This window comes from Natrix helvetica (assembly GCF_964273705.1).
Source record: "Natrix helvetica genome assembly, chromosome: 3".
Lineage (NCBI taxonomy): Eukaryota > Metazoa > Chordata > Lepidosauria > Squamata > Natricidae > Natrix > Natrix helvetica.
In genome coordinates, this window is record NC_138549.1 from 137,416,635 (window position 1) to 137,439,291 (window position 22,657).

The following is a 22,657-nucleotide window of genomic DNA, read 5'->3' on the forward strand; positions in this document are numbered from 1 at the left end:
TTTGGAGCCCCTTGCTATCTATTAAAGTATGTCTTCTGTTTGGTCTACCATATTCACCATCTTCTTGTTTTCCCTCTTTTCTAGTGTGCTTCTTGTTATATACAGTAGGTTATTGTTCTTGTTACATTGTTTTTATTCTTTTCGTTAGTATATACGGCAGTATGATGGCTTAACAAAATGTTTGAACTCGGATGTAATAGGATTTTTCATCCGGATGTTAGAAAAACTGTCATTTGTAGAACAAAGAAGTGCAACAGTACAAAAAGGCTTAGGAAACATGCTATATTTCTTTTCTTTGTTTTGAAACTATAATGTAAGCTGAAACAATATGGTCAGAGCTATCCCTCCTCCCCATAACTGACTAATGTTAAATAGCAATGCTATTTTTCTGGCTCCAGCCGGCTCCATGGTTCCAACAGTTGATATACCAGATGTTCCAACCTAGTCAGGTGATTTCAGCCCCTCAGCCATAAGATCAAGCTCATAACACAATGTTTCGTAGCGGTAGGCCATCCGGATCTGCGCCACGTTGGTCTTGGAGATGTTATTACCCTGTGGCCCATCTTCATGATAGTTCTTGCCCAAAATATGAAGCTTTTCCTGTCAAAGAGATGCAATGAGTTACACATGCATTCCAATCACTTTTTCTCTTAATTCCTCCAATTTAAAAAGGAGCTTCTTTTTTTCTCCCTTTGATCAACCTTGTCATATTCTCAGGTATACAGCAACCTTATATCTTCCTTTGAGATTTTCTAGGAAGCCTCATGGAAAGCCAGCTTGGTCCCAAAGCCAGCTGGATGACCTTGGGCCAGGCACTTTCTCTCAACTCTAGGAAAGGCAATATCAAACCACTTCTGAAAACCTTGCCAAGAAAACATCAGGACTTTCCCAGGCACTCTCCAAGAATCAGATACAATTGAATGGAAGAAGCATCATACCTCATGAGATAGGCCACACTGCAGGACACTGTTGCGTGCAATCTCACACATATCACAGGTGCTCAGCTTGAAGACTTGAGCAGCAATTGCATATTCTTCCATCAGAGGCTCCTGAGGAATAAAAAAGTGCTGCAAGGACAAATGCCAAACATGCAGCCATCCCTCTTGCCCACTTCCCATCATTTTTTTTATAAACAAATATCCATGGAAAGGAACTGGCTTCCTACCTTGGTGTAGTGGAATTGCATGGGATCATCAGTGGAGAGAGATACCATCAGTCCCTTCTGATGGAAATCAAGGAGTGGGTTTTTGGCATACTCTAGGAAGAGGCTGTTGTTGCTGAGTGGGGACATGGCAATGGGGATTTGGGCCAAGAAGTAGAGATACTGCAGCACAGGACTCTGGGGAAAAATACAGTAGAACTGAATTAGTACAGTCATGAATCAAGATTTCTAATTTCTTGTCTGAGAGGATATAGGTTTCAGGTTTGTTCTAAGAGAATAATGTTTCTATCCTCCTTACTTTATTCATTACTTGTCGTTCAGCACTTGGAAACATAAAAGTTCCAATCATTTCAGTTATATTCCCTCTTAGAAATCTATGGTGGGATCTGAGTACTAGAAACATCTAAACATTTAAGGAAGCCAGCTAGACCATGTTTTCAAACCGAAGATGCAATTTTGGTGTATTACTATGCAGGAAAATCATATAAGCATCTAAAAAGGGTGGCTTATATCTGCTTTCTTCTTCTGAATGCTACAACTCACCTTCATCAGGTTCAAGCCATGAGAAATATTATCTGCAGTCATGAAGGCAGCCAGGAGGTGGGTAAGAGAACCAGCTTCTCCACAGTGAGGACGGAATAGGAAGGTATTCATACCACGCTTCCTGGAAATAATAAGGCAGCCTTTATGCATACTGTACATCTTAGTTTAATTAGGATAGATAGGAGGATCCAGCTAAGACTTTATTGGATACTAACACACACACACACGTCCTATTTCAAAGGCTTAGTGAGAGGGCAGCAGAATGCAATTGGACATCTAAATTTCAGGATAATTCAACAGTCTTGACCTTATCTACATTTGTTTGTTCTTTCTTCTGTAGTGGATTTGGAATGAAGACTCTTAAGAACTGGATTTGATGAAGGGGTCTGATCGATTCAAATGCATTCTTGAAAGACGCTAAGCAATAATACATTTAACAGAATTAGTGGAAGGTTATCAAAATCATCAAACTTAAGGACATTGCTTGACTAAAGAATTAGTAAAGGGAATGTGAGTATCAAAGCATAGAATCAAAGCGTGATCCTTTGCGAGCTTAAGCCAGAACTCACCGTCGAAGATGATTCAGCACAAGAATATTGGCATACATATAATACAAATAATATGTATAGGATGGATTCTTTTCATGGTTCCACTCCTCAGGCTTGGGACTCTTGGTAGAAAACATGTGCCCACTATGTTTGGACTCATCATCTACACTATCAAAACCTGTAACCTGCAAATAATAAGAAAACATTGTACAAGATGGCCATCTTCATCCAGGATGCTAAAATCTCATAGTGGTGTAATATTGTTATTCTTAGGGCCAAGACCCCCAATTTGATGCGTTGTGAACTTGCTTTACTTAGGATGTGCTGCCTGAGATTCAGACTTTTGATGTAACACTATCCCTTGTCTCTGGCAGGCAGTTTCAAAAAGCATGCCCAGTTTCCAACTGTGGAATTAGGACCCTGTTCTATGTTCTGGACTTTCCATAGCAGGAAGTACTCACATAACGTAGGAAAACGCTCAGTTCCTTATTGTCTTGGGGATTGATTGTTGCTTGAAACACTGGCAGGAAAATGTTCTCCAGCATCTTCCCAAAGTGTGGTAGAAAGTTCTTTGCCCTAAAAACATCACTGAGGGAAGAGAGAGAAAAGAGAATCAATTCAGCACAGCAGAAGGAAATGGGCTGAAAGTCAGTGTATAGTGAGGAGGCAAAACCTGCTGCCTCACGAAAGTCTTGGATGTATCCCTGCCCCCACAAGCTTCTCCAACAGCCATTGTTTTTATTACACATTGTGGTTAGATGCCACCAGATTCAACAGAATTTATACTCAGCAGTTTACAATAAAAACATAAAAACAAGTAATAAACACAAGCAATATAAACATGGTAAACACTGTATATCACAGTGACCATTAATTCCTTAATGGCTCCCCAGGAGGGACTAGGGCAGTGATGGCAATCTATAATCCACCGAGTGCCCAATCTGCATGTGCGCATGCCCAAACTAAAAGGTGCACATGCACAAATGTGCATGCATGCACAGACATGTGCGCATCTGCAGCAGAGACCCAAAGACCTGCTGGGGGGGTGGGAGGCAGGGCATCCCAACACTGGCAGCGTGGCAAGAGGAAGACTCTTTTTCTTTTGTGAGCTTCTGTGTCATTGTTTGCAGGGAAACAGAAACTCAGGAAAGAAATGCCACGGAGATCTGACCTGGGGGAATGGCGCACATGCCATCAGAGAGGGCTGTGTGTGCCATCTCTAGCACGCTTGCCATAGGTTCGCCATCACGGGTCTAGTGTGTCAGTGTTTAGGGTGTGAGAGTTGGGTTATGGGGGTTTTAGGCTTAGTTTTTGGAGGGAGATTGGATTATGGGATGTGGTTGTCTGAACACTTCAAATTATCGCTCTATTTTTTTTTAAACTGCAAAGCTACCAGAGTCGTTCTGAAGTTAAGCAACCTCTAAATGTAATCCTCTTCCTCCTTCTCCATTGTTGTCATAATCGTCACCACAATTGCCATCTACTTTGAAGATGGAGAGTGTCCTACAACATGAAGGTTGCAACATAAAAATATTGCTTGCAAGTCCCAGCCTCTTTTACCTCTCCTACGTAACTATTAGAAGGTGACTATTAAAAGATATTGGTAATAGCCCTAGAAAACTAAAAAAGGCTACAGCCTTGGAGTAACAGTCAAGATTTTCCATCTCACACTTTCCCTTAGTTATGAGAAATACATTAGGAGCTAGAGTTTCCTTGGCATCCTGAGAATGGCAATAACGAGCGAGCAGCTGTCAGGTTTCGCATACAGCTGAGCAGTAAATCTTTGCTCTCCAGACACTGAAGCCCTTATTCAGAAATTGATTTACTTGGTACAAGTCTTTCAGATCTGATCCTTCTTGATTAGTCTCATTATTTCAAACAAGAATGAAGCCATACATACCCAGATTTCTCCATGGTATAAATGGAAACAAAAAACCTTATATAAACATGCCAGAATTCAAATTTTATTTTTTCCCCTCCTGATCTCCTAAGTCAACAGATACTTGACTGATCTATTAAGGGTCATGAAAAATTCCTGATGTATAATAGTTCTATCATTCTAGCTGGGAATGTTGTCTCACCAGTTTCATTCCTTATGTCACCTAGCAAGGGCATGAAAAAGCCCTCAGAAAGGGTGAGCAAAATAGACAGCAGAATTAAACCCAGGAGAAATCAGGCAACAATGTGTACTATATATGCGTGTATTACATTTTAACTTTATTTTCTGTTTCTTCTAAGCTGCTTTGGAATTGATTTAAAATTCAAATCAGGTACTCAATAATGACTTACTAAATTCTGGGTACCTGGATCATCCATCTCATATTGGGCGAATATACACGATGTTTGGTGAACCATTTAGCTAATTTGGGCCACTCTTCTGGTGAGCGTCCATAGATGGAAAGTCGTGGCTCTGCATATTGGTATTTGGCATCCTCTAGATCAGAGCCAACTTCCTGATAAATCAGAATTAACAGATAAATTAATCTGCTTCCAGTAGATGTCTTCATGCTCAAATTCAGACTCAAAACATATGTATATATCATACTATCTAACCTTAATGATGGTAGCAAAATACTCGCCATCGATGGCATTTTCAGACTTCAGGTAGAGATCACGCAATTCACTGGCCCCTACTGGGTTATACTTGGCATTAAACTTATCAAAGCGTTGGAAGGTCTGGCGGCCCTGCAGCATAAAGGAATAGTCATGCGCACAAAGCCAAAAATGCTGGTTTAACATTAAGAGTTGCACCACTTGTATGATTTGCCCTTACTCAAGTAATAGAAATAGACGGAACTTACTGCATGCACATCAAGGGAATCCACAGTCAGATCAGAGGGGTGAAGATTGAGCTTCTCAAAGAGCTGCCTCAGTGTCAGTGTTTCATCCTTGGATTTGTATACCACCCTTTCTGCATCTATCCGGTAGGACTTCTTAATAAATCGTAATAGATGCTTTTGATTCATGCAAGCTGCAGCATGGATATGTGTATCTACCTGTTAGAGAAGCCAAAGGTCAGTTGGGCAGAATATGGTGGTTACTGTTGGGAATCCCTTCCCTAGAACTCATCATAAAAAAGATATATGATTAGATCAGGCTACTCTTCTCTGGTGCATCTCAGTTATAAAAACTGCAGCCCCCAGAATTCTTAGTAAACCATCATAAGGGAGCCCTTCAATTCTGTGCATTAAAATCACACCAATTTTATTTAGAAAATTGGTGTGTAAAAAATAGAATATGTGAAACAAATGAAATAATTTGACACATAGTTTAGCACATCCTACCTTCCTTATTTTTGAAAGAGGATTTTGAAAGGAATGAAAGAAGAAGAGGTGGACTTTTAGAAGCAGGAAAGAAATGAATCTCAGGGATCAGAGCTTTTGATCTGTGTTTTTGCAAGCAGGAATAAGCAATACTGTCTTTGATGGGTTAACATTTTGCTCATTTGTTCACACATAAATATATTGCACCTAAATCATGCAAAAATGAGATAATTGATATGTCTGAAATAATTTCTGTAACTTCTATATTTAGGTGCAAATGTAACAATGTAAAAGTCATTATGAGGAATCTCTCCAACTTCTTTATTTGACATTATGCTTTCTGATAAGGAGATAATGTATAGCCAAATCTCTCACCTTCCGACAATTATAGAAGTCCCGATGGGGATTGTTTTTCAGCTCCTTCAATTCTTCCATCTCATTCAACATCTCATGTACGTTGAACTTGGAGGAGAGGAAACGAAGTCTTCGGTGGGTATAGGTTTTACTGCAACAGTCATAAAAGAGACCACATAATTGCCCATAAGTGTCCCATAGAGTTAGGAAAAAACCAAAGATGTAAGAGTAAGAAAGCATTTGCCAGTATTACCACTATCTGCCAGGCATGATGGTTCCCACTATTGTAAGCTTAATAAATGACGGCTTAATGAAGCTCACATTTAAAATTGAACAGAGATAGTCGGCTCATACGTGTTACCAAGTAGGACAACTTAGCTCATGTTTCCTGTGTCTACAGGAAAGACACTTCTATTATACAACTGCTGCATTCAGCTATAAATCTCAAATAGGGCAATGACTGTGAAATTCTGGGAATTGAAGGTTACACGTCTTAAACTTCCAGGGCTGAGAAACACTAAACACTGATATAGGAAATGGGTGGTGGTTGGTTTACCATTACTTCTTTTCATTGTATAAAATCACTTTTGGGAGATTTTGCACTTACGCACTTAGCATTCTTAAGATGGCTCAGTTTCTATGTCAATGATCCATACCACAAGTAAGCATTTGTAGGGAGGACTATTTTTGGCTGAGCTTTCAGAGCTCCCTGATCATGACTATTGAAAATTAACAGCACAGCTTTCTAGTCTTTTCAGATGGGAAATACAAGGAAACCAAGCAAATTTCTATTGAAAACACTTTAAAACCTACTGAAATTATCTTTTCTCTCTGATATGTACTATGGCTTCATCTACTTTGCGATACTCAGTACCCCCAAGAAGGTTAAAAGCTGCTTTTCTCCACCTCAACGTCACCAGTTCCTGCTTTAAGACACTTACACAGGCCCCTTTGCTATAAGGGCAAGCAGGAAGTTCATGTCATCAACAAAGACCTCCAGGTTAGGGTAGGACAGGTCCATGGGCTCACCCCTGGCAGCAGATTCTTTGTCAGCATAGACATATACCACCCCTTCCTTCATTTCTGTATGGTAGTTCAGATTCTCGGGAAGGTTATCAGATCGCCAAAGAGCTGCACTATCCTTCACTGGTGAAGTGAACACTAAAATCAAGCAAAGAAACACTCAAGTGAAGATAAGGAAAGGTATAGGACCTTTGCCACTCTAGGCATGCAAATAAATTCTACAAATCTGTGGAATCATTAGAAAATAACTTGATATTGGGGGGGAAAGATTCCTCCCACACCCACCCCGAGTGATGCTTTCCTTGGTTGCCAAAGGTAAGAACTTTTGCTGAGATTCTTTCTTTTTACTTCTTTCATTTTGGTTATCTGACCAAAAGACTTCTCCTTACATTGTTCCTGTTTTTCTCTTTATTGTTTCTTGCAGAACTATCATATCACATGCTCACAGTTTGTTCCTATTAAATTATCTTACCGCAAAAAAAATCTACCACATGCTAACAGCGCCTATATTTGTTCTACCCACCTTCCCTCCCTCCCTCTCTCTCTCCCTCCCCCCCCCCTCTCTCTCTCACACACACACAAGCAAATGAGGTTGGAATAGGTTTGCTGAGGGTTGCATTTGGTTCTGGGGCCTGAGTTTGTCCATACCTGTATTGTGGCTATTCTAAAAAGTAAAGGGAGAAGGAGATTAAACTCTGTTATCATTCAGGAACTTTATTTATTTTTCTAGTGCTGTTGGACGTTCAAAGTTTTGTCAGTTTGCTTACACAAGAAATTTGTAACAGAAATTCTGTCCAAACAATTAAAGTTTGAATTACATGCAATTGGTAGGGAACATTTCAGTTCAGGGGTATACCACTTCTCTTTCGTGTACTATAGAAGGATATAGGTTCAATCCTCAATATCATCAGTATACAGAATATTGAGATATCAGCATTTCCCCTTTGCATTAATAATAAACCCAGGGCTGCCTTAGCAGAAGGTCTCTGACTATCTGCCTACCTAAGATAGCAAAGTTAGGCATGCTTTAACAGAAGACGCAACATATTTGCTCAGTCAAAGATGACATGAGAATCAGACTTTGGTAATTCCCTCAGGGAAGTTCCTCTCTTCCACTTTTGTAATTGCTAGACTGGTCTCATGGGGCCTGGCAGAAAGCACATCTCACTAAGAGAGTGACACAAGACACAAATATCTGCATCTTTACTGCTCAATCTTTGCATCAATAGATTTTTTGCTATTATTGAGGATCAGGTTCCATAATCACTTGGTATTTCTGCTTTGGAAAACACTTGTAGGGGAAACTGACTGGGCTCCCTCAAGAATTGTTCACCCTAATGGCAACTCAGTTTATCCTGCATGAACAGCCCAAGTAACCTTCCTTTCAAGCATAGCTGTATTTTCTATGTATTCCCAGCAAGTTAAGAAGTTTATTCATAAGTTACCTGGCCACATCTCTTCATTGGGCTTCCATACTTCATTTTCAATTGCGCGTAAGAACTGGGAAGGAGTCTTAGGGAATCGCTGGAAAGATTTCATCATATTCTTTTCTCGGATGCATACGGCACGATACAGACCCTGGCAGACTAATTCAAAGTCCTCCACAGTTACCTACAATGTAACATATGTTAAGATTCCTAGTTCCAGATAGTTCATAATCGTAAGAGCATAAAACACAAGAATGGCTGAAAACTACAATAGTCTTTTATGGGATCTATATGCATTGTGTTATTGTAGTAATAACCGTAAGGATGGAGTAGAGCCAATAAGACCATTTGGTAAGTCTTATCATGGAGAGGGGGGGGGGGGAAGGGGAGAGAGAGAAAGGGAGAGAAAGAAAGAAAGTTGGAGAGAGAGACTGTGTGTGTCTCCCATTGCTTAGCAACCTGTAAGTCCTTACAAACCTTAATAGGGACAACCACTCTGCCAAATTTGGAGTCACCCAGTGGGTGGAACATAGAAAATATGAGGTATTAAAGAGAAGGAGAGATTCTAAAAAAAAGTTTTAAGGAGGTGAATTGTTTTGCTTTTAATCTTGTAACCTGGCTTTGAGATTATTATATTCATAATGAAAAGTAGGCAATATGTCTTGCAAATAAATATTATAGCAGCAGCCATCTTTTCCAATGAACCATCATCTGAGACAGCAATCAAAGGAAATCAAAATATGTGATAAGATGCCAAAACAAGCACTCCTAAGCATCTAAATGATTTTTCATTTTTATTTCTTTTGATTCACTAAATCTCTTTTATGACAAATTTGCCTTGGATTCAGATTATGTCATTCATAATACAGTTGTTGCTGATAATTAAAGTAAATAAAATTTATCATTAAAAAAGTATTAGCCTTTTTTCTCCCCCACTCTATTTCTGGATTATATCCTTTGAGACTCAGAATGTGGAATAAGGATTGGGAACAAGTAACAGTAAGATACTTTTTAACAGGATTTTGTTATGTTATTGTAGACTGCAGTCTCTCCATTTAGTCAGAGATGGTATAGTTTCAATTATACTTTCAAATATTTTATAGCTATATTATATACTTGGGACAAAACTTTATCTCAGGATATACATTGGCCTCATACAGTAGTTCCTATGTCACAGGTTCCTACTCTGTCCATACCATTCTGCAGCTCTATTGCTAGCTTGCCGGAATTGATATAAAAGAAAGTGTTTGATGCATATTTGAAAATATGTATTTCCCCCTACGTACTTTGTGTAAATCAGTAATAAGCAAGATTTCTTATTTGCAACATCTACTTTGCAATAGAAGCCTATAACACTTAACTTTTCCTTTGTCATTTTTGCTAGATAGTATAATAGCCCTCTTATTATACTTACTATCTTCTGCTTGCTGTATAAGATAGTACAGTAAAATGTTACCAAATAGAAATTAGATTTTACATAATTCCAGTTGAAAAGTCATCAATGATACAGTCACATCTGAACCATCTGAATGGTGGAAAGAAGTGAGAAAAGATGGCTAAACAGACAAAGCTCAGGATCTTTAGCTACTGACCCCTGCAGCATAATCCCCTGTGATCTGCACACGCTGAAATTTGGGTACATCTTCATACATAGCAGTCGTAGAGATGACCTCATCTAAAGTGGACAGTTTTGTTGTACAATGTGCAGCAATAGGAACAACCAACGCAATGGTTTTCAGCCGCAAAAGCGTCTTCTTCCTGGGGGACAGTAAAAGGAATGGAACACAAGCTCAAACTCTGTTCATATTTTGGCAACAGTTTAGTTCAGCTCATCATATATTTACCAGATATATCATTCCTTATTCTGTACATTTGCAGTGAGTTCAATTGTTACGAGTAGAGGAATATGAATTGATCGGTATGCAAATGCCTTTAAATGGATCTACGAAGTTTTGGGTTTTGTTTGCATCTTTAGTCATTCTTCCTATTCATTCATTCATTCATTCATTCCTTCCTTCCTTCATTCATTCATTCCTTCATTCATTCCTTCATTAGATTTTTTTCACTGCCTCAATCTAGCAGGGCTCTAAGCAATTCAAATATTAACACTATAAAAACAATATCTAGTTAATAACTGTATTCTTAGACCTACAGTCCAATTGTTAAAGAACCAGGTCTTCCAGAAAAGCCAGACCTTAACAAATCTCTGAAAGGCCATGGGAATACAAACTAACCTTACCTCTGAAGACAGGCTGTTCCAGAGAATGTAGTGGAGATACATACGTGACATTTTAACATTTTAAACATTTTAATAATATCTAACCCTGAATCTCTCTAGCACCGTGATGGCGAACCTATGGCACGTGTGCCACAGGTGGCACACGGAGCCATTTGTTAGGGCATGTGAGGCATTGCCCTGTCAGCTCCAGTGTGCATGCGCGTGCTGGCCGGCTGAATTTGGCCTTCTTTTAAGGCTTTTTTTTGCCCTCCGGAGGCTTCCTCGTGAACGGACTTCCAATTTGCTCGAAGGGTTGTTTTTCGTCCTCCAGAACCAAGTCCAAATCCCTCCAGAAATCCTTAATAAAAGTAACAAATACAGTTTCCATCCCATATCCAGACCTGAATCCTGATATCATGGATACAAATAATCCATTTCTTCCACAATATTTTTAATGGCTGTCCCACTACTATTTCAAATATCTTTCCACAGAATATATATATTTATTTATTAAGGTAAAGGTAAAGATTCCCCTTGCACATATGTGCTACTCATTCCCGACTCTAGGGGGCGGTTCTCATCTCCGTTTCAAAACCAAAGAGCCAGCACTATCTGAAGACATCTCCGTGGTCATGTGGCTGGCATGACTAAACACTGAAGGTATACGGAACACTTCCCACCAAAGGTGGTTCCTATTTTTCTACTTGCATTTTTTATGCGCTTTCGAACTGCTAGGTTGGCAGAAGCTGGGACAAGTAATGGGAGCTCACTCTGTTATGTGGCGCTAGGGATTCGAACTGCTGAACTGCCGACCTTCTGATTGATAAGCTCAGCATCTTAGCCACTGAGTCACCACGTCCTTACTTTTATTATAATTTTTTATTATAAATAATAAAAACATATTTATTACATTTAAAATAAAGATATAGGATTGTCTTTCACTTTTAGATTTAAGGCCCTTTCTCCCTTGAGAAAGTGGCAAATGAGTATCTCTTCCCAGGCTATTGGCACTTCCCACTGGACCATAGCCATGATCCTCTCTCTCATTACTTTAAGAGAAAGAGTCAAGTCCACATGTGGCAGAGTTAACTCACAAAAAATCCAGTCCACTTATTTGAGGTCTACAGCTCAAAAACTGCATTTTCATTCATTATAAAATATAAGGCAAAATCTATCATTCCTGTAATTCCAGCTAACTAACCATCTTATTTTGAAAGCCTTTACTTTTCAAAGTCAACCAAACAGAAATATCCTGCAGTTAGTCTATCAGACTACACATTTTGAAACGAAGACTGCTCTCTCACATTTGCATTAGTGAGAGCTTATATAGTGCCCCATACATGCAGACCCTCCTAGTCTTGAAAGACTTTTCTAAGCAGGAATCCACTTTGCTTATCAGAGTATGTAAGTGTATCTACATAGCATGCGTTTATTAATATGGGTAACATAAAACCCACATAATTCCTTCTTCAGTCATATCTTATGACAGGTGATTTCCAATCTTTCCTGGCTGGTGAAATATTTGGAATGGTGAGTATATTGTTGCTGAACTTCCCTATTGATACAGGACAGGAAGAGATAGATGAAATGTTATTTGCCATTTTGCTTAGCAGCCCACTCTCGTCCTTCTTGGCAGGATACTCCCTAATAGATCTTTGCTTCCCTTTGTTCCTTTTCTTATTTAGATGTTAGATGTCCACCGTTTCAAACAAAACTCCGCCTCTCATTTTTCTTTTGTAAAAACGTACATGGATTTTACATGGATTTGATGGAATTAGATATAAAGTTGCTATAGTTTCGTGTCAGTTTCTCTTTTAAAATAATTAGGTGGGGTTGAAAACATGATAGGTCTGGAGAATAGGCTGGCACTGGCACCATAGCAGAGGCTTTAGCCTTACAATGTCACTTATCCAAACTTTCAGGACAGGTGCCCAATTCTCACCGTTTATCAGAAGCACTTGTGTTCTCCTCCTTGATCATGTGGTCTTGCATTTCGTGATGTGAGATGGGACAGATATCTGCCACGTCAAAAGGAGAGATTTCATGCCGTTCTCCTTCATCCTTCACCTCTGACGCAAATACCATCTCTGCAAAGGAGCGCATGTCATCGTCTGTTTCTGTGGGGGAAAGGCAATAAGGTCATCTTAATCCACTAGATCCAACAGAAAGGTCCGTATTAACTCTGTATACATCCTGAGAAGAGATCAACCTCTCAAGTTATAGTACTAAGAAAAAAGTATGGAAGTAGTGACCCATCTGGAAAAAATGTATTGGTTATAAGGAGAACATGGCAAAATAAGGCTGCAATAATCTGTGGGATATAATGTTGCTAGTGTTACAGAGTCCATGTTGCTTGGCCCTCACACTAAAGAAATGGAGGTATGGGAAGCATTTCAAAAAAGACCCTTCTTAGTTCCTTGGAAAGTAAAGACAAGGAGGGAGAGATTTATTTTCAGACTTGCAAGATTCTGTTAATATAACCTTATAGTAGATTTGAACAGTCACTAAATGTCGCAGTCGTTACCTGTACACAAAGCATTACAAAAAAAAGTTGCATTTCTCTTTTATTAATTATAGTTGATAAGATGGAGTGATATGGGGGCAGGTGGGGAGAAAACTGCTGAAACAGACAGCGATTAAGAACTAAAAACAAGAGGGAGTTAAAAGATCAAAATGCAAAAACTGAAATAATTCCAACAATGCCATCTCCTGGCTATGTAGGGTAGATTCATGGTGAACAAAGCACTTTTAGAAGAGATGAAATCAATCTTATTTTAAAAAAATATAATACACTATAACTCTTCCCTTTTTTAACTTTAAGATTAAAATGCAAATATTCAGCATACAAGATAAATTATAGAATTTCCTGTATTATTTATTTATATTTATTTAATTATTTATATCCTGCCTTTATTATTTTTACAAATATCTCAAGATGGCAAACACACCTTCCTCTTATTTTCCCCACTACAACAATCCTCTCTCAGATGGGCTGAGAGAGGGTGACTGACCCAAAGTTACCCAGCTGGCTTTCCTGGGTAAGCAAGTCTCCCGATTTCTAGCCTGGTACCACTTATGTCAGTAATGGCAAACCTTTTCGGCACCGAGTGTTGAAAAGGTCATGCGGAAACGTTGTACATGCACACTCTTCAGGGCTCAGAAAAGCCAAACTTCCAGGTTCTAGAGCACCTGTGTGCCTGAAGATCAGCTGGCTGGCATACATGCACAAAATGGTTTTTGGCACTGCTGCACATGCAAAGGGATCATGCTCTGGAAAAGCCGAACTTTCTGTTTCTGGCATGCATACACATCCAAAAATCAGCTGGCTGGCATGCATGCACACACCGGTTTTCGGCACTCCCACATGTGCAAAGGACAGCTGATTGTCATGAGCGCCAGAAACCCAGAAGACAAATAGGCAAAGGCTGAGCATGTCGAGAAACATGGCTTCACGTGCCACTTTGGGCACACGTGCCATAGGTTTGCCATCACGGACTTATGTCATTTGAGAAATTAGTCAAAAAAAGAAACATCTAAAAGGAAATATAATATAAAGTTTCTCAATCTTGGCAATTTAAGACGTATGAATTCAACTCTCAGAAGTTCCCAGTCAGCATACTTGGGAACAAATTATTATACAGTAAGTCTTCCATTTTCAACCTGTATTTAAATGACCATTTGTAGTAATGGCAGCCTCAAAAAAGGTGTTTAATTGCCCATAATGCACTTCTGGTTCATACCACCACAACCCCTTCGTCACATGACTGCATTTTAGGCCCTTGGCAGCCTGTTCATACTTACCTCTAGTAGTTGCCAAGCACCCCATGATCATGCGATTGCCATTTGCAATCTTTATTGCCCACTTTCTAGAATGAAAGGTTGTAAACTTAGAGGACAGAGGGAAAGTCTGTCCAGCCACCCAGGAGCCCTCAGGTAGCTCCAGAGGTACCATGCCTAAAGCAGTCATGGCCCTGGGAGTTTTCAGCTTATTCCCCACCTACCCATGCATGGGAGTCTGTACATGGTTCCAGGACCTACCAGCAACACACAAAGCAGCCATGGCTTTGGTCATCTTTGGCCATGACCTTAGCCAGGAGATCTTAGCCAGTTCCAGAATCCAGCAGCATACAATTTCCTTTTCTGTTTCTCTGCAGCTTCTGAGAGGCATGCACAGGCAATACAAGTGTGGCCTTCCTGCAAGACTATTCTGCAAGTGGGTACTATTCTTCCAATATTAAAACAGAGCCTCCTAAAGGGCTGAGACTGAAAACCTCCAGGCCTGCAGGAACTTCATGCATGCTGGTAGAGCCTGGAGTGAGATGAGAGCTCCCATTTGTGACTGGGTGGGGAACAGGCTGATCCCTTCTGGCCTGCATCATGTTTCCATGTGCCAGTGAGCCCTGGACCTCCCCCTGAGACTTCGCTTAACAATTGCAATTGGTTGAGCCAGTAGTCATTGATTGCAGTCATTGAGCTAAGTGGACCTCCCATTGAGCCCTGGACCTCCCCCATGCTTCGCTTAACAACTGCAATTGGTTGAGTCAGGAGTTATTGATTGCAGTCATTGAGCTAAGTGGTTGTGTGATCTTCACTTAATTACTGAGATTGTGGGCCCAACTGTGTCATAGGTCAAGGACTGCCTGTGTGTTCTAAAGAAAATCTGTATCTTCATAAACATAGCTTGAGATCTGATTGAAGGCTGACATAAAATAATTCCATATATTGCACAAATACATTAAAAATGACTTTTAGCACAGCATATCACATCAAACTGAAATAAAGTACTTAATGCAACTTCCTGATTGTACATTTTTCCTATGACTATGAAAATAGACATCCCCTGAAACAATTGTTCTTTTCCAGTTACCTGGATTTCTCCAGTTTTTTGAAAACTGCAATTCATTCTTCAGAAGTTGATGAGATAGGGAAGGGGGGGAAACAACAGGTGTTTTTACAGGCCTGTCCCCATGAGCTTCTGCCAAATTCTACCAGCACAGGGAAGGGCTGAACTGTGTACATTCATAAAGCCATCTCTCAAACACAGGGAGATGTACAGTATTGTAGCCTGTGGTCTGCATTCACAACACATACAAATCAGGGGTGGGTTCTAGTCGGCGTTACTGCCGGTTCACTCGGGCGCAGACATGTGCAGTTCAATGGAAATTGTTCTGTGCATTCGAGAACTCAAACAAAAGATGGTGGCGGTAGCGACCGGGGAAATGGTTCCGGGGCATGGCCAGCCTGGGTCGCTGCCAGTTCTGACACGCAGGCTGGCATACCACTACTGGTTCAGCCGAACTGGGCCAAACCAGTAGGAACCCACCTCTGATACAAATGATTGCCAATGTATTGCACCACAATAAACTACGACTAATATTACCATTTTTACAGTAGAGGTGAAGTAATAATAAGATGGGTACCTGATCTGTTGATAGGAATTGGAAGAAGTAAGGATGTGATAATGCTTCGGCAAGAGATGGGCAGGTGGAATAAGCAAGATAAGCATAAAATGTCATGATGATTAAAGAGGTATGCTGGGGACGAGGTTAGTGACAGCTGTGTGCAATGCCAGTGACACTGTATATTGGGAATGGGCTAGAAAGAATGAAGCCCTCTCAACTTGAGGACACAGAATAGAAGATGGTAAGAAGGACAGTCCTGTTCTGGATTTTTACCTCCTGCTTAGAGCTGTTCTTTCTGTGTAGAGTTACCAGCTGATGATACAGACAGTTGAAAAAGATGACAAATGTGTGGGTATGAGGGAAGACTCACTAACTTTTTAGTTTCCTTGACATCCATGTTAAAAATTACCCCAAAAAATGCAAAAAAAAAGTGCTTAAGTCTACATGTATATGAAATTAGTTTTTCCAGCATCAAAAGACTGATTTTTTCAATTGCATTTTATCCCAACCAATCTTTATTTTCAATACCCTATGATGGCAATAACATAACATTGTCCACCATGCAGCTTTCAAGTTTCACAATAGAAACATATGATAAATCATGTGATCAACAGACTGCACGATCATGGATTTAAAGGGGCTGAACTGAAGGTAATTGCTGGAATCAGGAAATAAATTGAATAAAGTAAATGAAAGCTGTTGACGCTATTGACAGATGAGAAAAAGAAAGAAGTATGGTAGTTTGAATGGCAACTGTTGTGAAAAATGTCCCTAAACCACACAAACAAGACAATGAAAAAGCCGAGCAATAATTATTTTAAGCTTTTGCCTGCCATGCAGAAGACATGAAGACAAAAAGGGGCCTTCCTTTGTCCAGACATCTGGTAACCCTATTTTGTTGTTTCCACAGTCACATTCTACAAAGACAGAGAAGCCCTCTTCTTCCTAGCAGCACCAAATCCTTACATACTGTATCGTGATGCTGAACAGCTCTGTACCCAGCAGTAGCCAGCTACCTAGATGGTTTTGTCACCAGGACAAATTGTGCCAGTGATGCAATTGAAAAAAGAGATTTATGACCAATCCTCACACTTTCGGCGTGTATTTACGATTGTTGCAGCATCCTGGAGTCATGTGATTGCCATTTGCGACCTTTTGTGATGGCTTCTGACAAGCAAGATCAACGGGGGAAGCTGGGTTTGCTTAATAAAAATGTGATTCGCTTAACAACCATGGCTAAAAGGTTGTAAAATTTGATTTGATTCACTTAACAACCGCATTGCTTAGCGATGGACGTTCCAGTCCCTGTTGTGGTTATATGTCAAGGACTACCTGTATTTCAAATATTGACTCCTTGACAATACTCATGTTTCTTCAATAAATTTCAGAATGGAACATTTGAGAGAGGTTTTATTCTTGCATGTACAGTTGTAATTTTCGATAGATAAATATCTGAAAAGCTGTGGCTTAAGCTTTCTGCATATTTTTTATGAACTGTTCAACAGGGAGAAAGAAAAAATCTTAACAAAGTGAATGAAGGCAAATAAATGTGTCCCATGATAATGTTGCAGGTTCCAATCTGAGTTGATGACCAGGACCAATGATTTAGTCTTTGGATCCAGCACATTCTGGTGAGAGGGAATGTCAGTTCCCTAAGGATGGGCTCCAGCATGAGTCTGAAAGCTTGGAAGACTAAACCTCTGGTCCTTGTCACCGACCCAGATTGGATCCTGCATTAACAAAGCATCGAGGGACATCATTGACTCCACAAGAGAAATGTAAATGTTTCTCAAAGATTCAGTCTGGGCAAGCATTAATCTGAGAGTCACATCACCAACAGCACCTTCCACACATTCTTCCAATATATATCAAAAGGTGTGTGGCTTAATCCTTACATATTTATAAATATTAACAGACCCTAAGACATCAATCCAAAGTTCTTACACAAGCTGAATCTCCTGCCTTCAAAGATAAGTGTGCAGAGAAAAGCAATGAAATGGATATGAATATTTTCTTAGTAAAATTAGAAATGTGCACAGTTCACATATATTTCCATATACTACATGCTCCGTAAACAAGTCAGTAAATTTGCAATGTCTATTAATTCTTTTGAGAGAATGTTAATATTTCAATAATCGCCTCTAAACAAAACAGTTATTCTTAACAAATAGAGCTATATTTATTATCTCTCTCTCTCTCTGTTCCCCCGCCCCTCTTTTTCTCAGCTTCCTAGCCAGAGGTGGGTTGCCAATTTTTTTACTACAGGTTTGGCCACGCTTGTGCACGCTTGTAACGCTTCTGTGCATTGCCAGAAGCTTCTGGGTGGGGTGGGCAGAGCCTCCTGCCACCGCTACTACTGGTTTGCCCAATCCGGGTCGAACCAGGAGCAACCCACCTCTGTTCCTAGCTGCACTGAGTTCCAGGTTCGTAATAGCTTTCTGAGTAAACTCCTGTAATTCTAGTTGACATCAGTTGACACATTTAATTTGCCCTCAGTTTACCACCTTATCCACTACCTTACCAGTTTCTGCTCTGGAATGGGAGTGGAATAGGTTTTGCTCCACAGCAAAAGTGGAGACTTCACAGTATCTTCCACCTTGTTTCACACCTTAGGTATAACAACTACCCTGTTTCCCTGAAAATAAGACCTCCTTGGATAATAAGTCCAATCGGGCTTTTGAGCGCATGCGCTAAAATAAGCCCTCCCCAAAAAATAAACCGTCCCTGAAAATATTGCAACACAGCAGCAGCCATGAGGTGACCACACTCGCCACCTCCTGCACCTCAAAAATAATAAGACCTCCCCCAAAATAAGGCCAAGTGCTTATTTTGGCGGTCAAAAGAAAATAAGACCCTGTCTTATTTTCGGGGAAACACGATACTTGCTTCCTATTCTACCAAAGAGCTCATTTGGAGAAAAATTAAAAGGCTTACGAACTCTTCATTCAAATTCTTTTTACCCCAGTACGATACTTAGTTTTTAAAAAAATAGAAAATAGCTTTTATAGATACAAGGTAATGTAGATAAATTGAGATTTAAGTCTACCTATCAACCGACTGAGTATAGACCTACCTGGAACTTTCACTTGCGGCATTTTCCTACCACCTCAGTAAAGTTTTCAGGAACTGACTTTGGATTAGGCAAGTGGAAGAGTGAAGGTTCGCAGCCAGCCAGCTTTCATTTTATTATTTATCTGTGCTCTTGTAACCCAACTCCTCTTCTCTAAAAGGAATGAACAAGTAAGCAACGGACTATTTAAAGCTGCAGTCAAACTAACTTTTCACTGCAAGCAATGATGCCGTGGACTTATAAATCATCACAAATAAAATACTATGGGCAGCATCCTATGTAGGGTTCTGGCTGGTATCAATGGGCCCTCGTTTTCTCTTTAAGCAACATTAAGCTCTCTCTCTTTTTAGAGGAGTGCACTAATCTGAATGTATGCCTATGTTGGTTATGTACCCCATTTAGCAATTTTTGAACCAAAACAATATTATTATAAACCCACACACATACATATATGTTATACAAATATTAATGATATATTATTATTAATAATATTATATTACTATGAAAGCATTTTTGCATATACAAAATGAGACCTCTTGTTTTATTTTTATTATGCATTTGACAGATTCACAAAGTATGCTTACTCAAAGGTTCAGTATGAACTACAGTATTAAAAACCATAATCAATAAACTCAGCCTTCTTTCCTCATAAACAAACAAAAAATAATAATCAGGAAGAAGAATTGATACTCAACAGCTAGACATTGCAATAAAAAAGGCTCTGCTTCCAGCCACAGTCTCCCCATATGAAAGATAATCTAAGCTATAAAAAAGACTGGGTTCATGCATCAATCTAAGCTGTAATGATGTCTGGTGGGTTTTGATTTAAGATATTTTGTGAACCAACACAACTGTAGTTTATTCAACAGACCATGGCTCAGCTGCCAGTACACATATCTTGAAGGTTTGTGTTCTTATGCCATATAAATGAGACCTGTACAATTTGAGTCTACCTTAGCTGACAAATAGCTAAATGTTATATTTATCTGCTATTGCTACTTTTTCTTTTTTTGCAGTGAGAACAGAAGTATTATTAGCCCTGAATCCCGATGGAAGAGCATAGACTTAGCCGGTCACTGCCCACAATTCCGAGCAGTGTTTCTGATTCTTGACAAGTTCACAGGTCTGGAGACCAACTCCCAGAATTCCTCAGGCAGCACTTTTTCAAAGGACTGAAAAAAATTAGAAGCATTATCTAAATACTAAATCTGTCACCTAAAAAGGATACTTTTTTTCCTCTAAAAGGATATCCTGCCAGAATATGTGTAGGAGACAATAGTTTATTTTATTGCTTGTCTTGAAGGAGAAGATAAAGATCCCATCAAAGGATTTCTGTTTCTTGTTAGCCAAATGTTACCTTAGCATAGATTACAGATCAGCATTCTCTACTGTGCCTAATAATAATAATAATAATAATAATAATAATAATAATAATAATAATAATAAGAAGAAGAAGAAGAAGAAGAAGAAGAAGAAGAAGAAGAAGAAGAAGAAGAAGAAGAAGAAGAAGAAGAAGAAGAAGAAGAAGGAATAGTTAACTTAAGGGCTGTAGGTCAGGTCAGATAAGAAACATAGCTCTCCTTATCAAGATCTTCTCAATCTGTGCTTTCCCAGCATGTCCTACCTGAGAACGTTGCCTCAGGGGTCTCACCACAATATATGCAGATAAGATTTAGGGTTTAGATGATCTGCAGAAATACTTTTTAGTCTATAAAATCTCTTTCACATCAGCTACAATTGAATACAGAAATCACAAGTTACTGTTCTCTCAAAGACACTGATTATTTGTTGGAATATTTCCTCAAATATTCTTCCATTTTGAAATGCAATTGGAACCATTTCTGCATCCTAGTATTCAGGCCAAGCTCAATATGTTAATTTACTGAATCCCTGCAGTCCAATCCCACATGTCATCCTTGGGAAGACCTCCCATGCTTTCTCAATCCGTTTTCAGAAAACTATCTGCCCTCTATAGCTGGCGGTAAAACTACATTTGCTTCTAATATTTCTGCAGTTAATGTCAAAGGTATTAAAACTACATCTGAAACCAAGAATGACCTTCAGGCTTTACAGTAACACTAATTCCCTTTTGAGCTCTTGTGACCTCTTCTATTCAAAACGTCGGATGAAGTAGAGTAGGGTCATCAGAAAAAGAACAGAAAATATGTGGAGAAATATTTTGGAGGTTGTGGCCTTATGATAGAGAATTACAAAGATACAACATTCCCCTTGTTATTTACACAGCCCTAGCCTTATTGTCATTTTAAGAAAGCATGTGGCTCTTCCAACAAGCTTTGGATGATTTAGGACTTTGCACTGACACGGATATTTTATTCTTGGTTGTATTCTGTATTTCCCTCCAACGTGTAATATATATTGATTAGTATCTTTGCTAGGTTTTTTGTCACTGCTTTACTATTCGTTGCTTAGTCTCACTTGAATGATTGAGACAGCTTATAAATTGAATTTATTTGATCTTTAGATAGCAACAATTCCCCAATCATCTCTGTGGCCTAGAACACACATGGTGCTAATCCACATATGTTCTGTGAATTCAGTTACTGTGATTTATAAATCATATTAAACTTTTGTTAATTGATCAACCACAGTGGAGGTGGTTGATCGATTAATGACAGATCCCACGTCTCCCCATCCTGCTCCTGTCCTCCCCATCTTTTAATTGCGTCAGTGTTTGATTTTTTTGTACTAATTTGTTTTTAATTTAGATTTTGCCTTTTATGGTTATAAGCTGACCAGAGCTACCTTAATTTTACAAATAAATGTTTGCAAATCCATTCCTACTCCCACATCATTCAAAGGATGTTCATCCCAAATTGTCAGTCATCCAGGACATGGTTGTGTATTTTCTGGAGGCAACTGGACTTAGTTTTTTCTTTGAAGATGTTTCGCTTCTTTTCACAATTTGGGACGAATACTCTTTGAATGGTGTGGGAGTAGAAATGGATTTCCAGAGAAAAAAATTGCAGACTACAGGAACCAGTACTACTCATGTGACCCTGAGGACACGGATTACTTCCAAGTGCTTCAAGAATGTGTGTGTGTGTGTGTGTGTGCATATGTACATGTACATAGATGTCTTTAAAGAAAAAACAAGAAAGTCCAGTTGCCTACAGAAAATAAATACTTATTTTTCAGACTATAAAATATTCCAGATTATAAGATGCACCTGGATTTTGGGGAGGAAAATGAGAGAAAAAAAATCTGCCTCTGCCTCCCAGCAATTTGTTTCCTTGCAGCAAACAGCCTGGTCAGCCTGATTTAGCACAAGCAGCTGATTGGCGGTTGGATCTGCCTCCCGGAATACCACCTGTCAGCTGTTCCAGGTGGCAGGGATCGCCGCCACCCATCGCCGTTGTCACCCATTACCACTATCGCCGCCTCCGTGCCCCATTTTCGGCCTCCGCATGTCCCGTTTTTGGCCTCTGCGTACCACATTTTCAGCCCGTTCCAGGTTGCCTTGAACAGCTGATTGGTAGTATTCCAGAGGCAGATCCAACTGCCAATCAGCTGCTCTTGCTAAATCAGACTTGTTGAAGTTGACCAGGCTGTTTGCTGCAAGGAGGCAACATTTGCTCTATAAGACACACATACATTTCCACCCACTTTTTTGGGTGGGGGAAATGCAT

At 39.6% G+C, this 22,657-nt stretch overlaps 1 protein-coding gene across 1 annotated transcript; it reads right to left on the reverse strand.

The window, feature by feature from the left end:
* Positions 1–268: 268 nt before the first annotated feature.
* AMPD1 (adenosine monophosphate deaminase 1) lies at positions 269–19,124 on the reverse strand. Its single transcript, XM_081949238.1, has 15 exons — positions 19,014–19,124; positions 12,481–12,655; positions 9,913–10,078; positions 8,339–8,504; positions 6,812–7,031; positions 5,892–6,021; positions 5,055–5,249; positions 4,807–4,938; positions 4,543–4,706; positions 2,715–2,841; positions 2,275–2,438; positions 1,706–1,826; positions 1,166–1,339; positions 939–1,049; positions 269–600 (listed from the first exon to the last, which is right to left on the reverse strand). Exons 1-15 carry the CDS (start codon positions 19,033–19,035, stop codon positions 442–444), a joined length of 2,226 nt encoding a protein of 741 aa, XP_081805364.1. The 5' UTR covers positions 19,036–19,124; the 3' UTR covers positions 269–441.
* Between the last annotated feature and the right edge of the window lie 3,533 nt (positions 19,125–22,657).